The 22,113-nt window shown below is 40.8% G+C and overlaps 1 protein-coding gene across 3 annotated transcripts in view; it reads right to left on the reverse strand.

The window, feature by feature from the left end:
• SCAMP4 (secretory carrier membrane protein 4) overlaps positions 1-22,113 on the reverse strand; it is a 214,807-nt gene that overhangs the window by 13,096 nt on the left and 179,598 nt on the right. For all 3 annotated transcript variants that reach the window (XM_072113472.1, XM_072113486.1, XM_072113479.1), the window contains 2 exons: positions 19,742-19,843; positions 6,434-6,551 (listed from right to left, as the gene is read on the reverse strand). In XM_072113472.1, coding sequence (XP_071969573.1) covers positions 6,434-6,551; positions 19,742-19,843 — 220 coding nt within the window. The remainder of the gene's footprint in view (positions 1-6,433; positions 6,552-19,741; positions 19,844-22,113) is intronic.

Genomic DNA, 22,113 nt, shown 5'->3' on the forward strand with positions numbered 1-22,113 from the left:
CAACGCGTGTTGGGAATAGCCTATACAATCTTTATTTTTTAAGCAATTTAGACAAATAAGGGCTTATTTTTTGCGAGATGAGATGCATTGTAAAAATGTTTTTAGCTTATTGAAGCAATTTTATTAACTTTTTACGTGCGGAGGAAAATAAAATCATCAATTCTTGTTTTGGATTTTTAGCATTTTTTTGGGGGGGGTGTTCACTGTAGCATAACAATAATATATTATCTTTATTTTACGGATCACTACGATTACGGCGATACCTCATTTATATAGTTTATTTTATATTTGTCCAATTTTATTGAAGGAAAACTAGAATAGAAAAAATTGCATTTGTTTTAGTATTGCCATTTTTATACTTTTTGGTTTACAGAGGTGGTTGTAAGCTTATTTTTTGCGTGACAAGTTGTTCTTTTCATTGGTATCATTTCGGTGCTTGTAACTTTTTCGGATCACTTTTTAGAACATTTTTTGTAAAGCAATTTGATAAAAAGTTTTAATTTTTGGCAAGTTTTTTTTTTTTTTTTACCACATTCACCGAGCGGGTCCAATTATGATTAGGATTTATTGTACAGATTGTTACCGACGCAGCGATACCTAATAAGTGGGTTTTTTTTGTGATTTAATATTTTTTATACTTTATTACTTGTGTACATGGAAATGTGGTGTTTGGGGGGACTTTCACTTTCTTTTATTATTTATTTTTATTTGAAAAAAACTTTATTTATTTGTTTTACTTTTTTTTTACAGTTACTGACATCTAAGCTTGAACAAGTGTTCAAGCTCTTTTACAGGTTACACAGTGCAATACAGATGTATTGCACTGTGTAATGTAAGACACTGAGCATGCTGTGCATGCCCAGTGTCTTACAGCCGGGTCCTGCCAGAAGGCAGGGACCCGGCTTCCGGATGAAGATCGCGCAGCCCCGGGCACCGGCAGTCCCGGGGCTGCGATCGGAGCAGCGGACCCCACCGATAAGTGCCACGGGGCAGTCCGATTCACTTTTACTTAGCTTTAAATGCCTCTAACACGCCACGGTCAGCGCGACCGGGGCGTGTTAGGGGTTAACACCCGCAATCGGAGCAATCTCCGATTGCGGGTGTTAGAGGCGGGAGCCGGCGCCAGAAGCTTGACGTAATAAATAATGCATTTTGCGGGAACGCACCTCCCGCCATGCAGTACTATTACGTCAAATAGTCGGGAAGGGGTTAATTCTGTTTTTGTATCATTAGTGGTGTATTTTGTACCCTGCTATATTACATACAGGCAGTCCCCGGGTTACATACAAGATAGGGTCTGTAGGTTTGTTCTTAAGTTGAGTTTGTATGCAAGTCGGAACTGTATATTTTATCATTGTAATCCCAGCCAGAACTTTTTTGGTCTCTGACTATTGGATTTTAAAAATGTTGGGTTGTCATAAGAATCAGGATTAACACTAAAGCTTCATTACAGACACCTGTGATAACTGTTACAGTTTATCATTGTAGCCTAGGACTAAAGGACAATAAATTACCAATATGCAGAGGTCCGTTTGTAACTAGGAGTCGTATGTAAGTCGAGTGCTCTTAAGTAGGGGACCGCCTGTATTCAGGGTCCAAAAAGATGGGAGATATGGTATGGTTAAATAAGGAATGACAGACATATGGGACTGGTGGGATAGAATACAGACTGGTCACAGGAAATTCTCATAGTACTAAGGTTGACTACATTGCTCATTGTCGAACTGAAACTTTAGGTTGTCTTGTAGATCTCATCCTGAAGGATCTACTAGATCAGGAATCTTATTACTACCCTGACAGCTGGATTAGAGAACCACTCCTGCCCTGTCATCACAGGAAAGGCTGACGGCAATTGCTGATACATGTAAGCTGGTAAGAGGTGTCTTTAGTATTGTGGTTATGGCCATGTCTGGAGATGTTAAGACCTTGCTTGGGTCCTCAGGAAATCTCATGGTGAATGTTGATGAGTGGTTGAGATCCTGACACTGCCTCTTTATTAGTATTATCAAGGTGTGGGCACACATATGTAATCTGATGAGGCAGCTGAGGCTGCTGCCCTGCTCTAAATCTCCCATAGGATATGGTCTCTTCATGACTGTGGAGGATAAAGGTCCTGTAGTCGTGTTAGATGAGCTGCAAGGATGGATCCCACTGGCTGAGAGGAAGCACTGGGAAGCCCTCAGTGTATCTTGGAGTGATGAGAGGAATAAAATAGTGCCTGCCTAGAACTATGTTTCCATAATGGTTTAGTTTGAGGATGGAGGGACAGGTGTCAGGAGAAGGAATATTTTTGCATGGTGATGGGTCACCCTGGGATCTAGCAATGCTGCCAGATTTGTGCAATGATATATGTGTCTGCCATAACCTTACAATACTGTGTGAGTTACAGAAAGACACATGGAGAGAGCAGCTTACACATCTCAGCGACTGCAAAGGGTAACCTGAGACTGTCAAGGTTTGGGGAGTATAAGGATGTTCTGGTCTGTGCAGATGTCTTCTTAGGTGGACAGAAGGTAGATGTACCAGTAAGAGTGATTGCCTTTGCTCAAAAGGTATTAACTGAGATGTTTTAAAGATTCTGGATATAGGTCAGGATTTCCACATTCCTTAGTCTGAAGAGCAGTGGGAAGGTGGAAAAAGACTGAATTAGACCGTCCAGCTTGGAGTTCAGGAGGCAACAGAAATGTGTGTTAACTTGTGAAGTTGAGGCCCAACTGGTGAATGACGTTCGAGTGTCCTGGTCTGGGGGATCCGGCCAGAAGTAGCTGTTTGGGTGCAACAACATAAGGAGGCAATAAATGTGTTCAAAAGGAGGAAATGTGAATGCAAATAAAATAATGTAATAAGTTAATGTGAACACAATTATTGCCATTTTAAGGCTGTCTTTGGTCATTGACCTCTGACAAGAATAGACATTATACAGCTCTTTGAATAACAGCTGTAGCTGGACTCTGCAAGGACACTACCCCCCCTCACTAAAGACTATTTTTATATTTAGTTGCACATTCTAGCTTTATCATCAGCTTTATGTAAAGGACATATATGGCATCATGTGTTCTCTTATGTCATCAGTCACATGTGTATGTAGATTGTGTGGGGCAGTCCCAGGATTTTACTATATATATATATAATAAAGTTTATTTGAATGCTCTGGGGGGGGGGGGGAGGTGGATGGAGCACTAAGCAACAACCTGTCACCTGTCTCTCTGTCCCTATTCCCTACCCCCACCATCTCCCATGGGGGGATGACTCTGTTCTCTCTGTATGTCTGTCAGTCTGTCTGTCTCACTCTCACACCCATAGATGACTTGCTGTTAAAGCCATTGCAACGACACCAATGACACCAGAGCTATAGATCAATATATATCCTATCTATCTAGCTACAGTATCTATCTGTCTGTCTATCTATGTACTTACATATCTAAGTAAAACTTCAGCACAGCATATAAGGGCACAGCTTGGAGTCTCTTCTCTCCTGCCATTTCCTGTGGAGTGTGAGCTGATGGGGGAGGGCGGCAGTTTGTCTGTGGATTATTTGTTTATACAGTATACAGGTGTAGGGAAAGCTGAGAGAAAGAAAAGTGTAGGTGTTTGGTTATTACATTAGTCAGTGTTTCTCTCAGCACATGACTGCTACAGAAATGAGGTAATCAGCTGTGTGCTGGGAGGGGGATGGGGGCGTGTCTCTTCCTCCGTAGTCTCAGCTTCTTTCTGAAGACGGAATGTCCATAGTAACAGACATATGTGAGATTGCTGACATCTAGGGGAAGTTTGCAGAATACAAGAGGAAGGAGCAAGATTCAGGTAACTAATCCACCTGAGTGAAGTTGGCCTCCCCACCTCGTTCAAATCAAACAAAATTGGTGTCAAACGAAAATTTTTGCTGCACAAACCAGCACAAACGTAGCACTAACGTTTGACACCAGTTTTATCTGATTCGGTTAAATTGGGGGGCTGCTTGAACTTTTGACCTTTAATTTTTTGTTCACTTATTCAAAACAAAAGCAGCACAAACAAAAATTTGAGCAGCACAAACCAGCACAAACGTAGCAGAATTGTTCGGCACCAGTTTGGTTTGGGCAATATGGGGGGGCTGGTTGACCTCTGATGACCTCTGGAAACTTTCATTCATATCTTAAAAACGATAGCGGCACAAACAAAAATTTCTGCTGCACAAACCAGCACAAACATAGCACAAACGTTTGACACCAATTTTGTTTGATTTGAACAAGGTGGGGGGGCCAACTTCACTCAGGTAACTAATCCAATTGCAAAAGGGCTTAAAATGACCTGCCCTACAACATATCAAAAGTTTTTTAAAATGACGGTTACATTTTAAACACATATGGACACAGAAGTACTGGATCTACATACATAATAATTTTAATAAATTAAATTTAAAATTGTCATTTTTTTTCCTGCGGCACCATTGGCACACTGTAAAGAAAAGAAAAAGTGTGCTGCTGTAGTAACATTTGTGTTTTCCATGTACAATCACAAATTGCTGTGGTTTTTAAGGGTGAAACATTTTTCAGAGTCTTTCATTTGTAAGAATGTTAAATAACTAACATTCTGACAGGCTGAGCATACAGGCTGATCAAGCTGCACATGTAATCAATATCCAGTGCCCAAATGGGCAACATATGAATGCCACATAAATGTATTTAAATATATGCATATATAAATACAGTAATTTTCTGAAAATTGTTAGGTGCACCCTGCATTAATGCCCCAGTAGATATAGACTTGGGGAGAATTTACAGTTTTTAAGCAAGTTTATTCTATTTGTATATGGAAGAATGTGTGTTCTCAAAAACATTGATATTGGGAGGATAGTATGCATGGAGGCGAATAGGGAGGGAGCAAGAGAGATAATAGGCAATTTAAAACATACTTTTTACAAAAGAGCCCAATTACAATTGTTCAATATATACTACAAAAGTGTAGTAAACACTAAAAATAACGCAACCCAATATCAGGAGAACAATGTTGGAAGTATTCTGTTTACTTGTAACTTCCGATAAGCTTATGGACCCACTAGTTGGTTACAATACACATTTCGGCGAGGGGACTCAGCTTCTTCTGGGGGCCCTATTTAGATAGGAATATCACTGCTGTTGAGCAAGCTTTCCGACAAGTAGCTTATAACAGAGAAATGCTGTAACTCTGGGGAAAAAACAAGAAACTAATTATGGGCATTGTTTGTTTTGAAAGGGTGATTTGCACTAATTTTCTTTATGAGTTTCATGTAGCTCATTAACTATTTTTACAACAAATAAAAAAATGTAGAGAAAACATTTGCGCCAGTTTTCTGATGGTATAAACTGCTTGTACAGGTATTTAAGAAGTGTCCGTGCCACTGTGTCACACGCAACCGTTTTGTGGCGCACCTAGACTATCCACCATGCAACACAAATTAGGGGGCGTTCCGGTACTCAGTCGTACCGGGCACCTGATTTAACATGCACCCAGCATTATACATGGGCAGAGCACTTTTAGTGCAGTTTCCCACATTCTTAGTAAATGTGCCCCAATTTGCTCATTTGGAAAGCGGACAAAAAAAACCCAAATTGTGTAATCTGTACCACATCATCAAGTCACCCATAAAACCAAGCAAGGGGAAAAACGTCTGGGATAAATTTAAACGGTCTTTATTCCATTATGGTTTCCCCATGGTGGTTTATAAAATGAAAGCAGTTATCTGACTAGTTATATTCCAACAGTTGTTTCCATAAATATGTCCCACTGTGTGGGGCCCTTTAGTGCTATGACTACTGGAAATTCCTGCATATGGGAGAACTCCTTAATCCAACAATAAATGATATTCTCCAGGAACAGTGTTTTGGATATGTACAGTGCTTGTCAGGTAGAGCTGATTGTCACCTAAATACATACACCTAAATATGCCTGTATAAACCAAAAGCATGTCAGTATACAAATAACGACAATGTAAAAATAAATACTGCATAAAGGCGGTTCCCTACTTAAGAACACTCTACTTACATACGACCCCTAGTTACAAACGGACCTCTGGATATTGGTAATTTATTGTCCTTTAGTCCTAGGCTACAATGATCAGCTCTAACAGTCATCAAATGTGTCTGTAAGGAAGCTTTAGTGTTAATCCTGGTTCTTATGACAACCCAACATTTTAAAAATCCAATTGTCACAGAGACCAAAAAAGTTCTGGCTGGGATTACAATGATAAAATATACAGTTCCGACTTACATACAAATTCAACTTAAGAACAAACCTACAGACCCTATCTTGTATGTAACCCGGGGACTGCCTGTACACTGTTATATTGAAATGGCATTCTTTCAAATTATTCCTCCTTTTTTTGGGTTGGAATGCAAAAAAAAAAAAAAATTCTGTGAATGGAAGTGGAAATTTTTTCACCATTTTTAAACGCTTTACAAAAACATATACTTACCCGGATTAAGGCCAGAGCTGTCACCACTGCACTAACTGTAAACATCACGGCAGGGAACAACATCACTACTGCAGCTCCTACATTAACACTGAAAAAGGACACTGCAGCCATCCATCCACTGTAATAGAAGGAGATCATTAAATGTTAGAAAACAAAACCTGTTCATAAATTACTTTAGAGCAGGGGTGCACAACCTTTATCAGTCTGAGGGTCACATTGTCAGATTGCTGAACTTCAGTGGATCGCACTAGTAGCAAGCACTCCAGATGCACCAAAAAACACAGTGTAGCACAAAATGCCACCTCAGAAACCAAATACTGCATTTGTACAATTAAATTAATAGACCCAAGAGCAAACTACAAATACAGTGCACAGACCAAACAATATAAATAATGGAAACTACCCAAAGCAAATAATACATGATAATAAATAAAGCAATACATGACAACCCCTCTAAAGCAGGCCCATGCGAACCAGCTGTGCTGGCTTCCATGCACCACAATTTAGGGGGCGTGCCGTCAGATGATCCTACTGATTCTGACTAAACGTGGGATTTAACATTCAAATTTTGTCGCAAGCCCAAGTACTTACATGCATCATGAAGAAGTTGAACTCTATTGGACCTGAGCGGGGAAGCAACACAGGCAGGATATCGGGCGCTCAATATTAGTGAATCACGGCACAGTGCATTAACCCCTAGGGGACTCAGCCTCTTTTGGCCTTAAGGACGCGGCCCCATTCTTCAAATCTGACCTGTGTCACTATAAGTGGTTATAGTTTTGGAACGCTATGAGATATCCAGGGGATTTTGAGATTATTTTCTCGTGACACATTGTACTTCAAATTAGTTTAAAAATTTGGATGATATCTTTTGTGTTTAGTTATGAAAAAAAACAAAATTTGGCAAAAATTTTGAAAAATTCTTTATTTTCAACGTTCTAAATTCTCTACTTTTGATGCAGATAGTCATAGCACCCAAATAAATTCATAACTTACATTTCCCAAATGTCTGCTTTATGTTGGCATGGTTTTTTAAGATTCCACATATTTTACTAGAATGTTATGAGGCTCAGAATTTGGGTGCCATTTTTCACATTTTTTGTAAAATCACCAAAACCTGTATTTAGATGGACCTGCTCAACTTCTAATTGACACTGAGAGGCCTAAATAATAGCGAGACTCGTAAATTACCCCATTGTGGAAACTACACACCTCAACGTATGAAAAACCACTTTTAAGAAGTTTGTTAACCCTTTACGTGTTTTATAGGGGTTAAAACAAAATGGAGGTGCAGTCTGCAAATTGTAATATTTTTTCACAATACACCCATTTTGGGTGGAAAATTAAACATTTACAATGGATTAAATGAATAAAGGCTCCACAAAGTTTGTTACCCAATTTCTCCCGAGTACACGGATACCCTATATGTGGTGGTAACCTGATGTATGGGCGCACGGCCGGGCATAGAGGGGAAGGAGGCGCCATCCAGATCAGATTTGCTATGTCATTTTGTACAGGCTATAATTTTTTTCTTTTTTTAATGTGGACCTATAGGGGCTTATTTCTTTTGCCACATGAGATGCACTTTTCTGGTACGTAATTTGGGGGAATCTATAGGCTAATTGGTGAGATTTTATTAACTCTTTGTTGGTGGAGGAAATGAAAATCATCACTTTTCAGGAAGATTTTTATGGGGTTTTTTTTTTTGGCTGTTTACCATACCATAAAAATAGTATATTATTTTTATTCTTTGGGTTTCCACGATTACAAAAAGACCTCATTTATATAGATTTTTTATTTTTTTCCCATTTTTACTGCATAAAAAGTAATTTGGCAAAAATGTTGTTAATTTTAGCATCACCGTCTTTCATATGCATAACTTTTTTATTTTTCGCCTCACAAATCTGTTTAAGGGCTTATTTTTTGCGAGAAGGATTGTTCTTTTTAGTGGTCTTATTTTAGAGTGCATAACATTTTTTAAATCCCTTTTTAGAGCATTTTTATAGGGTATTAATTGAAAATGATCTTTTTTCTGGAGCTTTTTTTTGTTTTGTTTTTTACGGGGTTCACTTTGCGGATCTAATAACGATTCTGTTTTATTATGCAGATTGTTACGGACGCAGGGATACCAAATATGTGGGGGTTTTGTGTATTTTATTCAATTGTACTGAATAAAAACCAATTTGGAGAAAATCTTGTTCATTTTAGCATCACCATCTTTTCATATGCATAACTTTTTTATTTTTCGGCTGACAAATCTGGTTAGGGACTTATTTTTTGCGAGAAGAGTTGTTCTTTTTAGTGGGCTTATTTTGGAGTGCATAACATTTTTTAAATTACTTTTTAGAGCACTTTTTTATAGGGTATTAATTAAAAATTATCTTTTTTCGGAACGTTTTTGCGTTTTTTTTCTACGGCGTGTACCGTGCGGGTCCAGTAACGAGTCTGTTTTATTATACAGATTGTTACGGACGCGGCAATACCAAATATGCGGGTTTTTTTGTGTTTTTTATACTTTATTAAGTGTTTTTATGGGAAAGTGACATTTTAGGGGCTTATATTTTTATGTATTTATTTTTTATTTATTATAATGTGTAGTGTTAAGTGTTTTTGCATATTTTTACTTATACATACTTGAACCAGTGATGCTCTGATCACTGTTTTAAGTTCAATACACTGCTCTACAATACTATTTTATTGTAGAGCAGTGTAAACTGTCTGAGCAAGCTTGCGCATGCTCAGACAGTTTACAGTCAGACCCGGAAGGGGTCTGGCAGCCATGGAGACCGGGCAGCTCCGGGGCACATGCCAGTCCTCGGAGCTGCCCGGAAGTGGATCGGATCCCCCGGTATGCGGCACGGGGGATCCGATCCACAGCGCAAACACCCTTACACGCCGCGGTCATGTTTGACCGCGGCGTGTAAGGGGTTAACACCAGCGATCGGAGCCGGCTCCGATCGCGGGTGTTAGCGCAGGCTGTCAGCTGTACTAGACAGCTGACAGCCGCTGCTTCTGGTACCGGCTCCGTTCGTGAGCCGGTGCCAGAAGCAGGACGTTATAGAACGTCCCCGTGCGCTAAACATCTAGCCCCGGGGACGTACTATAACGTCCTGGTGCGCCTAGGGGTTAATGTCAGACAATGCACAGGTATGTAAATGTGGCCCAATATGCACAACCAAGTAAAAAATTAACTATGCACACCTAAATACTTTAAACCACTTAGAAATCACTTTTATTAACCCCTCAGCGACTTTGCGCTCAGCGTCTGATATATCGGACTCAGAGCTGATGCCAGTTCAGCACAAGATCTGAGTCGAATCGGCATCGGGATACACGGGGTGCCGGCTGTAACTGATAGCCGACACTCCAGTGTAACACCCACGGTCGGAGTGGGCTCCGATTGCGGGTGTTTAACCCGTTAAATGCCGCGGTCGGTACCACAGCATTTGAACTGTCTTTGGGGGGGTCTTTCCCCCTGATTGCCCTCCCCACGTCATTTTCGGGGGCGCCGATCGTTGCTATGGCAGCCCAGGGATCAGATCAGGACCCCAGAGCTGCCTGTATGCACTGCCTGAAAGATGGCGTCTCTGACGTCATCTTAAAGGCACAGATGCACAGGCTGACACTGCTAATACATCAGTATTGCAGAGTATTATCATGATCAAGCAATCAGATTGTTCGTGTCCCATGGTGGAATTAGTAAAAAAGTAAAAAAAATGTTATTCAATAAAAAATAAAGAAATAAATCAATAAAAATGCCCGTAAGCCCCATAACATATAAAGAGACATACAACCCCCCAAAAAGTCTTAAGCATAACACCACACATATACACTCACCGGCCACTTTATTAGGTACACCATGCTAGTAACGGGTTGGACCCCCTTTTGCCTTCAGAACTGCCTCAATTCTTCATGGCATAGATTCAACAAGGTGCTGGAAGCATTCCTCAGAGATTTTGGTCCATAGTGACATGATGGCATCACACAGTTGCCGCAGATTTGTCGGCTGCACATCCATGATGCGAATCTCCCGTTCCACCACATCCCAAAGATGCTCTATTGGATTGAGATCTGGTGACTGTGGAGGCCATTTGAGTACAGTGAACTCATTGTCATGTTCAAGAAACCAGTCTGAGATGATTCCAGCTTTATGACATGGCGCATTATCCTGCTGAAAGTAGCCATCAGATGTTGGGTACATTGTGGTCATAAAGGGATGGACATGGTCAGCAACAATACTCAGGTAGGCTGTGGCATTGCAACGATGCTCAATTGGTACCAAGGGGCCCAAAGAGTGCCAAGAAAATATTCCCCACACCATGACACCACCACCACCAGCCTGAACCGTTGATACAAGGCAAGATGCATCCATGCTTTCATGTTGTTGACGCCAAATTCTGACCCTACCATCCGAATGTCGCAGCAGAAATCGAGACTCCTCAGACCAGGCAACGTTTTTCCAATCTTCTACTGTCCAATTTCGATGAGCTTGTGCAAATTGTAGCCTCAGTTTCCTGTTCTTAGCTGAAAGGAGTGGCATCCGGTGTGGTCTTCTGCTGCTGTAGCCCATCTGCCTCAAAGTTTGACGTACTGTGCGTTCAGAGATGCTCTTCTGCTTACCTTGGTTGTAACGGGTGGCGATTTGAGTCGCTGTTGCCTTTCTATCAGCTCGAACCAGTCTGCCCATTCTCCTCTGACCTCTGGCATCAACAAGGCATTTCCGCCCACAGTACTGCTGCTCACTGGATGTTTTTCTTTTTCGGACCATTCTCTGTAAACCCTAGAGATGGTTGTGCGTGAAAATCCCAGTAGATCAGCAGTTTCTGAAATACTCAGACCAGCCCTTCTGGCACCAACAACCATGCCACGTTCAAAGGCACTCAAATCACCTTTCCTCCCCATACTGATGCTCGGTTTGAACTGCAGATTGTCTTGACCCATAGAATAAAGATAACATAATTATTAGGCTATACGGTGAACACCAAAATAAAAAAAAAAAGTTTAAAAATCCAGTACAGAATTGATGCTTTTCTACCCCTGCCCTCAAAAAAAAAGTTCCTAAAATTTCAACAATAGGAGATACCAACCCCAAAATGGAAACTGGAAAAAGCATCTCATACCGCAAAAAAAAAAAAGCCGTCACATGGCCCCAATAACGAAAAAGAGAAAATTGTATAGCCTACAAAAGGAGGCAACGAGAAAACTAAAATCCTGACAGCTACAAGGCGCACCTTCCCTTCTGTGCCTCGCTGTACGCCCATAAAACAAGTAACGGCCACATATTGGGGGGTCTCTGTAATCAGGAGGCATTGCAGAACAAATTGTAAGATGAGTTTTCTCTTTTTATCTTTTGAATATGTGTAAATTTAAGGGATAAATGAACATATGACCGACAAAATTTGACCATTCTAAATTTCACCTCCATTTTGATTTGATTACTATGAAGATCTCAAGGAGTTAACAATCTTCCTAAAAGCTGTTTTTGATAGTTTTAGGTAGGCAGATTTGAAAATGAGTTGATTATATAGGGGGGTTTTGATGTTAAATATGTAAAAATTTCTTTCAAAACGGTATTTATCCCCAAAATAGTCAATTCTGAAAATACGGAAAAATCGATATTCAATTTGTAAGCCGCGTGACATCAAAATAAATTATCCAGACATTTCAAAAATAATGAGGATGCAAAGTAGACATATTGGAAAAGTTATTCAGCAACTTATTTTGGTGGTAAAACTGTCTGCCTGAAAACGCAATGATTTTGAATTTCGAAAAATGGCAATTTTTTTGAATAATTCATAATTTTTTCTTTTTTATTGTAAATAAACGTAAAACTTATCAGCCAAGTTTACCCCTTAAATGAAGTACAACATGTGGGGAACCATATAAAGCGACGGAAGTCAGAATACAAAAAATGGGGCAGAGCCTTAAGCTATAAAATGGCTGCATCCTTAAGTGGTTTTCCCATGAAAGAAAATTCTCAAATTTCAATCCCCTAATGATGTTAACACAATAAAGATCATTTTTAACCCTTTACTTCACAATCTTACTCAGTTTTATTGTTGTTTTAGCTGCTATCACTCAGTGATGGCCAGTGTAAGATTCCAGGGTGTGGGCAAGACTCTCTAAGCAGACATTTCATGATCCCTAGTTCTGTGAGCTAACAATGTGGTTAGATTATCAGGGTACAGGTTTGTATACACTTTCATTTACCTTCTGAACATTGTACTAGTATCTGATACATTGAAAGAGAGATGAGACCAGAGGTCAGAGGTGATGAGATCCATTAGATGCCTATGGCAAACAATGACACAGTCAGCTCTCCTACATCTCTGCTATTCCACAACACACTAGATCTGCTGTGCCTTCCTCCCCCGATAAATAAATTGTAGCTTGTAGTACTCCTAAAGCTACTGCTGCTGTGTGTGTCAGTATAAGCTTCGTCCTGGGCTGCAGGGGACTGGGCCAGAGGCAGAGAGCAATGAGAGAGAGAGAAACTCAGCTCCACGGCCGTCACACAAAAATCCAAGATGCCTTCGCTTAACCCTGAGTCATAAGTTACAGGGTCGTGTCTAGGGGCAACTGAAATTGTGTACACCAGGACTGATAGAGACAGATTGTAATTATATCTGCGAAATGCTGTTTTTTTGTTAATAACAGTGAATTAGAGTGTGTTATTTTGTTATTGTGAGTCATTTAAGAAACTTGTCTTTGTAGGAATACCACTTTAATTTATAACCACAAGACAAACAAACAATTAAAAAACATGTAAGTTCTATAAAAGATCCTGGTTATGGTCCATGATGACATATGCCACATAAGAGTTCCGATGCCCACAATAATATCTCAAGGATCCAATATACTGTATGCAGCAAATGTGGATAACATATATTATTACAATGCATTGAAGTATACATCATCAAAATATACTGTAGAAATAAACAGTCCACCAGTCCCTAAACATAATACGCAAAGAAAGTAGAAACAGGCTAAGGGTGATGCCACACATGGCGCTTTGAACGTGTTTTTGGTCCGTTTTGAAGCAGTCCCTTAAAAACCGCATGCGTTTTTGAAAAATGCATACATTTTTTTAAAGCTCATGCCTTTTTGACAGGTTTGACCAATTATCTTAATCAAAACTGGTCAAAAATGGATGTTTTTTCAAAAAACGGGTTCAAAACGCCATGTGAGGCATCACCCTAAAAGTGACATACATAAGAGATTAGTGGAGACTCCAAAACACCCCCAACACTCTACCCCACGTGTATCCCCAACTGCCTGGCTTTATCAGAACCATGTGGAAGTTACAGGTCTTCAATAGTCTGGCATGACACCTCTCACCTCCTTTAAAAGTACCAGATGTTGGGTGGCCTACAGAAATGGTCCACCCACAATTAGAACTTGAAAGAACGGCGCTAAACGGGGGAAATTTGTGTCAGTCATTCACATTAAAGGCAAAATAGGAAAGGATCCCCTTTTGCTATCAACGTAAAGTAAATTAAATATAGCACAATACCTTACAATAAAACGAACAAAAGGGTAGGGATTGTCAATCGTCTCTGTTCAGCATGGAGAAACACTACTAACTGGTGGGTCTCTCAGTGCAAATGGCTCAGGTGTGCGGTTGTAAGGTGCTGTTGGTGGTGTCATTTTTGTGACTTTTGATGACGTTTTCAATGCTACCATTTTAAGGACTGTACGGCCTTTTGATCACTTTTAAAAGAAATTTTTGTATTTTTCAAAATGGCAAAAGGTGGCATTCTCAAATTTGGGCGCCAGGAAAAACCATTATTGTACTTTGATAGATCAGACATTTTAGGATGCGGCAATGGCAGGCTACTGCCATTGCAATTGATAGCTGGTGCTTTTGTCTGACAGGATCAACAATTTACAGAATAATGAAAACTGCTCAAATTTAACTTGGAAATTAACTGGGTTTTGTATGTAGGAAATGCAGTAACTCCTGGACATTTCATATACAAAAACTTTTTGTTTCTTTGTGCAATCACTCTGGCAGAGGTGGTCATATCCAAGGACTCAGGCTTGTTTCTAAGGAACCATATGACTAAATTTATGAGAAATTATCTTCACACAATGTAATTTTTTTTTAAAATAACACCTTATTGAAGCAATGTATATATTTATAGCAGATTAATAAAATTGAATGCGAATGCCAAGACGAGAATACCCCTTTAAGCCACTTTCACGAGAACAACAAAAATTGAACAGTCGGACATATATATTCAAAATTATGAGAATTTAAGAAAATTCATCACCAGTTATGGTTAGAGTGCATTTTTGATTCATCATGAAATTTAACCTCTAAGCGAAATATCCTTTATGTGAGTAGTGTACATTATTTCAATGTGCAATATGTTGTACCCATCGACAAGCAACCTCCCTAATCTGTAATATTGGTTATGGCTGGTGATGACTTAAGAGTGTGTGTCTGGGTACAACATACTGGGCAGTAAAAATATTTTCTTAGGAGAAAATGTAAACTCCAATGGTTAATGTCAAGATTCGGTGTAGTGGACGCACTGTAACACCGCGGACGATGGCGTAAGCCGTGTCGTCTTACGCCATCGTCCGTGGTGGTACAGTGTGTCCGCTACCCTGTATCTTCATATTTGGACTGGGAGTGGAATCTAAGAGGTAACCGGTTTTCACCAGAGCCTGCCGCAAAGAGGGTTGGACTTGTTGTGGCGTGATACCATCAGGTCGCTCCACCGTGGCGGCAAAGATGAGGTATAGAGTCACGAGGCAGCAGAAAAGCAAGATCAGCAACAGAACTCGAGTCACAACGGGAAATCAATCTAAATGCAGAAGGTATGGGACACAGCTTTCTCAATAGCATGGAAGCACAAAGATCAGGCGGGGCATGAAGGAAGAGGTTGACTATTTATAGATTGCCAGGTGGTGTGCTGGCCCTTTAAATCTCAGACGGTCGGAGTGTAGGGTGAGTAGACCGTCGCTGGAGCCTGGCGAGGTAAAAGATCCTGCTGCTGACGTGAGGGGCACAGAAGCACCCGTGACAGTACCCCCCCTTCCTTCGGCGTCCTCCTCTTCTTGGTCTGAAGAAACCTCTGCAGAAAGGCATGAAGCCGGAAGATGTGGAGGAAGAACAGGCTGGAAAACTAGGAGACAAAGGTAGACTAGGCCTAGGAATGAAGTGTGGCATCTTAGAAAACTGATCTGTCATCACCCAGATGACTGTATTACCGGAGTCCACGGCAACTGGGTATCGGCAGGAGCAGACCTACTGGATAAGAAGTGACTACTTGTTACAGACACAGGAAACGCAAGAACTCAAAAAATCTCAAACGTCCCTGATGACTGGGTTCCAGTCCCCTTGATGCAAATTCAACAGCAGAATATGCCCGGGCTGATTCCTCAAAGACGACCAAAATTCTGCAGTGGTGTTGACTGGGTCATTCCTGTCCCAGAGGGCGGTGGCCCAAGCCAGGGCCTTCCTGGAGAGTATACTGACCCTGTATGCCACTGGAGTCCTCTCTGTGGCAAACTGCGTAGGCATCAGCTCAATGTGCAGTGAGCTCTGGGTGATGAAGCCCCTGCATGACATGGCGTCTCTGTCATATTTGGACGGCATGGACAAAAGCAGTCTGGGTTCAGTAGAAGACAATGTATCTGCTGTGACGGAAAGTGCCGTAGGAACAGGATGCTGCTGGTTGACCAGTAACTGCTGCATGATGGCGATGAGCTGGGAAAGTTGTTTGTCCTGCACGGCAATCTGTTGGGACTGCTGAGGCACGATGGTGGTGAACTCCGTGCAAGAAGTAAGTGAACCTTCTGCTGGCAGGAGGGGGCACAGGGAATAAATGGTGGGGGTGAGAGAGAGACATTGGCCTACTAATGCTGTGTAGCTCATATTGTATGGTCCAAGACTTTGCAGCCAGATCTTTGTTGCAGTCAAAGCAGTGACTTGTTTTGGCATCACCTATTTAATTGCAAATAGAGCGTGCAGTATCCAAAGTGGGACTTAGGATTAAGGAAAGGATCTAGCAACAAATAGATACGTGCATTTAATTTATTCATATTGCTATTCTTTTGTGTAGGTTTTGTTGCAAGAGATAGTAACCAAGGACATCTTAAAGAGGACCTGTCACCAGATTTTGACCACGCTGAGTAACAATGCCTGCTGATAAAGGGTTACAAGTCCTGCACAGATCACCTAAAATTAGCTGCCAGTGGTTCATTGTACCTTAATTACAGATCTTTTTCTGAAAATTAGCTTTTGTGACTCGTGTCTGGTATCTGTGACTCTTCCCTCTCTTAGGCTAGCAGTAAACCATGCCCCATTATTTTGACTGACAGCTCTGTGTCTCTTCAAATCCCTACTCCTTGTACTAGGGGACCGTCTGGTAATATTTAACTACTGACACATAAAGCTCTATGTACAGATGAGAAATATTGTGTACATTTTTTTACACGGTGCCTTGTGTTACATTTATGTCATGTGACCAGTGACATCATCACAGGTCCTTTAGCCTTCTAAGGTTAGCAAACTGTATACCATGCATGCGATTACATGAAGTCACAGCAGCCTCCATGGGGGATAGAGAGGAGTAGAAGTCCATGGAGTCTGCTGTGACTTCATGTGGTCAAATACTGTTACCAGTAAGGAGGCATAAGGCATGGGGAGGATTAGCAGGGAGGGGTCGGCCGAGCAGGACACGCCCCTCTCTGATGCCAGGTAATACAAGATAAAAGGTGATTTATGTGGATGTAAGCAAAACTATTTTTAGCTAAAAGAAGGGTGTCAATCAGTTAATAGAACTCTATAGGAACTTGGCAATGTGCAAATGTTGTGACAGGTTCCCTTTAAGGCAGTGGTGGCGAACCTATGGTACGGGTGCCAGAGGTGGCAATCAGAGCTCTCTATTTGGGCACCCTTGCCATCACCCCAGGGCGGGGTTCGCCAGACAGGACTCAAAGCCTCTTGGAAGACCCTAGAAGGAAGCTACAATGATAATCCAAACTTCTTCTACTTCTTTCTATTGTATTGGTGTCCTCAGGTGCCTATACAATTTAAACCTGTGAAAGAGTATTGAGTCATGAGTTACTGTTTAAATTGTCGCATTGACACTTTGCGAAAAATATGTGGGCTTAGGCTGTAGTTTGGGCACTCGGTGTCTAAAAGGTTTGCCATCACTGCTTTAAGGTATTGTACTTGTATAAACTGTTGCCTAATTAATAGCAGGGTGTGGCTATTAATTAGCAACCTTTATATACTTGGTGGTTTTACAGCCAGATCGTTGTTACAGTCAAAGCAGCAGCTTATTTTGGCAACTAACCTATTTAATTGCAAATAGAAAAGAGAGTGTATATTGATCGTAAGGGTGTGCAGTGTCCAAAGTGGGATTTAGGAATTAGGGATTTAAGCTTGAGGGACTTTAGCAGGTAACTGTTGTTTTTGTTTGTGGTACACTTTTTTCTGTGAATTATTCTTTTCTTCCACATTTTGTTTGGATTCCCTATTAGTACAATGGACTTCATAAGTGGCAATGCTACACAATGTACATACAGTTCAATGTAGGCTTTCCTTGAACAACCGTTTGAGGGGGCATACTGCTGCATGGGATGTGTGAAAATTTCTCATCTGCAAGCCCTTTTAGTTTTTTCACTTCCATTTTTCACTTCCAACCTTCAAAAATCCATAACTTTTTTATTTTTCCACATAAAGAGCTGTGATATGGCTTATTTTTTGCGTTACCAATTGCACTTCAAAGTGACGGTAGTTAATATTTCCATGCCGTGAACTAGGAAGCGGGAAAAAAATTCCAAATGAAGTGAAAATGGTGAAAAAACGCTGTGCACGCTGTCACTGTGCACCCTAAATGACATGTCTACTTTATTCTTTGGGTCGGTATGATCATGTGGATAACAAATTTGTATAGGTTTTATAATGTTTTCATACATTTACAAAAATTAAAGCCTCCTGTACCAAAATATATATTTTTTTAATTTTGCCATCTTCTGGTGCCAATAACTTTTTCATATTTCAACCAGAGACTTGTACGCTTGTACAGTGCAGGAAAACAGTGTAGATAGGGAACTGGGAAGAGACATAGTCCATGGGGGAGGAAGGGGGAGCTGGGATAAGATCAGGAAATAAGAACAAAAGGTATAGGGATAGGGAAAACCATATAAAGTGTATGTACATTAACGGAACAAGCCTCACAAACAAAATGGAGGAACTGGAACTCTTAATGTTAGAGCGCAAATATGATATAGAGGGTATAAGCGAGCTATGACTGGGCTGTTAATATAGATGGTTATAGTCTTTTTAGAAAGGATCGTATAAATAAAAAAGGGGGAGGGGTTTGTTTATAAGGCTCCAAATATAATATAGGAAGCAGAGAAAATGCTGATAACTCAAATGAATGCGGCTTCAAAGCATGGTGAAGTACTTATCATGGGGGACTTCAATTACCCAGATATTGACTGGGGGGCAGAAACCTGCAGGTCCTTCAAAGGTAGCAGGTTTTTGTCAACAACAAAGGACAATTACCTGTCTCAACTAGTCCTGGAGCCAACAAGTGGGGGGCACTGCTGGACCTTATCCTAACCTTATCCTTATTTTGTATTATGCTTTACTAAGAGGGTTAATGGAGGGGCAATGAACACTCTAAACTTCAAAAGGGTACATTTTCAGCAGCTAAGGGAGGACCTTACAAACATAAATTGAAACAATGGGGCACATTTACTTACCAGTCCCTGGCACGTACCCCGATCCAGAATGTCCGACTGGAATGAATTGTGCCGTGATTCACTTACATCACGCGCCCGTGATCCACTTACATCACGCGCCATATTTCCTGCATGTGTCGCTTCCCCGATCAGGTCCGCCGGAGTTCATCTTCTTCTTCCCGCTGTAAGTGCATGTCTTGCGGCACAATTTTAAAATTAAATCCTGGTCTCAGTCTGACGGGCCGTCCAAGTTCTGTTGCATGAAAGCTTTCGCCATTGTGCCAAAATCCGATCGCGTGCAACACAATCTCCTTCTAAATAGCTGTGAAAGCAGCGCAAATCCCGAAAATGTCCAAAATCCAACGAAACTGCGTTCCGCGGACCCTTAGGTAAATAAGCCCCCATGTTCTCAAAGACAAAACCACAAAATTTTGTCTCAAAACCAAGTTTATGACGTTCCCTGAGTCACAGAGAGCGGCTTTGCAAAATTTGGTGATTGTAGACGAGACAGTGCAGATTCTTTTAGCAGATATGCATACATACATACACTCAGCGTTATATACTAGATGATACTATGATACAGCAGATTACATCTCTTACCAGGCACCCCATCCTGAAATCCCAATGGCTTGGATAACAGATAGAACAAACTGTACTCCACATACAAAGAAAAAAGCCATAAAATTGAATGAGCTGTCGGACCTGTAATGAAAATTGTACAGATTAACAAATAGGTAAAGCATTGTATATGTACTGCTATACTAACAATTTTTATTTAGAAACATGTCCATTAAGGTTAAACAAGTATTTCAACTAGACATTACATTATTTAGTAAAGTTAATTCACACGACCGTTGGGGGACGTAAATATGGCCGCCGTATATATATATATCCCCCATAGACTGGCAATGTTCTATCTTTTCCCATATTCCGGCGCCATGCGCCAAATATCTCTATGGAGAGGGGCAGTGCTTACCCCTCCTCCTCTCCCGTGCGCCAATGTGCGCCCGCCTTGGTATGGTATGGCGGGCAAACGTTAGTGTGAATGCAGCCTTAAAGTGTAACAAACTTTGCAGCAATCTTTAGTCCGATCTAAGAATACATGAGGAATAACACGGTTTCTTAGCCTTAAGTTACTTTTAATCTATTTTCCAGCAGTTCTCATCTATTAACCCCTCATGTCTAATCCATTTTAGGGTTTTAGGAACAAGCCCGATTTTTTAAAATTTGCTCTGTGTCATTATAGGAGATTATACATTTGTAACGCTTTAACATATCCAGGGGATTTTGAGAGTGTTTTTTCATCACACATTGTACTTAAAATTAACCCCTAGGCGCACCAGGACGTCATAGTACGTCCCCAGGGCTAGACGTTCTATAACGTCCTGCTTCTGGCACTGGCTCACGAACGGAGCCGGCACCAGAAGCAGCGGCTGTCAGCTGTCTATCACAGCTGACAGCCTGTGCTAACACCCGCGATCGGAGCCGGCTGTTTTTTGTGAAAAAATATTACAATTTGCAGACTGCATTTTGTTTTAACCCCTATAAAACACCTAGAGGGTTAACAAACTTCTTAAAAGTGGTTTTTCATACATTGAGGGGTGTAGTTTCCATAATGCGGTAATTTATGAGTCTAGCTATTATTTAGGCCTCTCAATGTCAATTAGAATTTGAGCAGGTTCATCTAAAAACAGGTTTTGGTGATTTTACAAAAAATTTGAAAAATGATACCTAAATTCTGAGCCTTATAACATTCTAGTAAAATATGTGGAATCTTAAAAAACCATGCCAACATAAAGCAGACATTTGGGAAATGAATTTTTATGAATTTATTTGGGTGCTATGACTATATGCATCAAATGTAGAGAATTTAGATTTGTCACAAGAAAACAATCTCAGATATTTAAAAAAAATTAAAATTTGGCAAGAAATTCTAGAATTGATTCATTTTCAAAGTTCTAGCATTTTTTTTTTTATCTAGCACCAGATCTAGCACCCAATGAACTTCATAACAAACATTTCCCAAATGTCTGTGTTATATTGGCATTGCTTTTTATGCATCCTCACTCTTTTGTAGGTTGTTAGGAGTTCAGAATTTTGGGTGCAATTTCATCTCATTTTTTGAAAATCGCCAAAGCCCTTACATAGGGGCACCTGCTCATCTTTAAGTGACTTTGAGAGGCCTAAATAACAGTAACATTTTTTCTACCAGCATTTTTCTCCCTGAAGCTGCAGCTCCTACTAGGGAAAGCAATGAGTGCATATGTTCTCATCATGATCTGTGTCCTGAGGACATGGATTGTGATGACAGAGGGGAGAATGCCCGGGCAGCGGAACGAAGGTCCTGCTGACCTAGGGACATCAGGGGCACGAGATTTTTCACTTTTTTTTTGTACACAATGTTTTAATTGTTCTAAATAAACACAATAAAACCTACATAGATTTTATATTGATTTACCCAGTGATCATACCGACCCAAAGAATAAAGAAGCGTAATTTAGGGCGCACAGTGAAAGCTCTAAAAATCAAGCCCACAAGAAAATGATGCAAATGCGTTTTTCCTCCAATTTTACTGCTTCCCAGTACATGCCATGCAATATTAACCCCTTAGCGCTCCGCGCCGTAGCTGTACTGCGCAGCTTCGCACTATTGGCGCTCAGCGCAGTACAGCTACTGCGCGAGCGCATACTATTTTAGAATTGTCACCACGTCGCGAGACGTGGTGACATCGGGCTGAAATTTGGGTGACAGAGGCAGGAGGAGTTCCTGTCTCCGTCACCCGACCAATCAAATCGGTCCCGCCCGCCGATCGCCGTGATTGGCCAGTCAAACCTGACTGGCCAATTACAGCGATTTTAGGCTAAAAAACGTGCTTTTAGCACTTTCCTCTTCCTCCAGCGGCACCATTTTGGTTTGGTATCGCTGGAGAGAGGAAAGAGCGTTACTGTGTGCACCAAAATACACTTTTACAC

This window comes from Engystomops pustulosus, chromosome 1, assembly GCF_040894005.1.
Source record: "Engystomops pustulosus chromosome 1, aEngPut4.maternal, whole genome shotgun sequence".
In the NCBI taxonomy this organism is placed as follows: domain Eukaryota; kingdom Metazoa; phylum Chordata; class Amphibia; order Anura; family Leptodactylidae; genus Engystomops; species Engystomops pustulosus.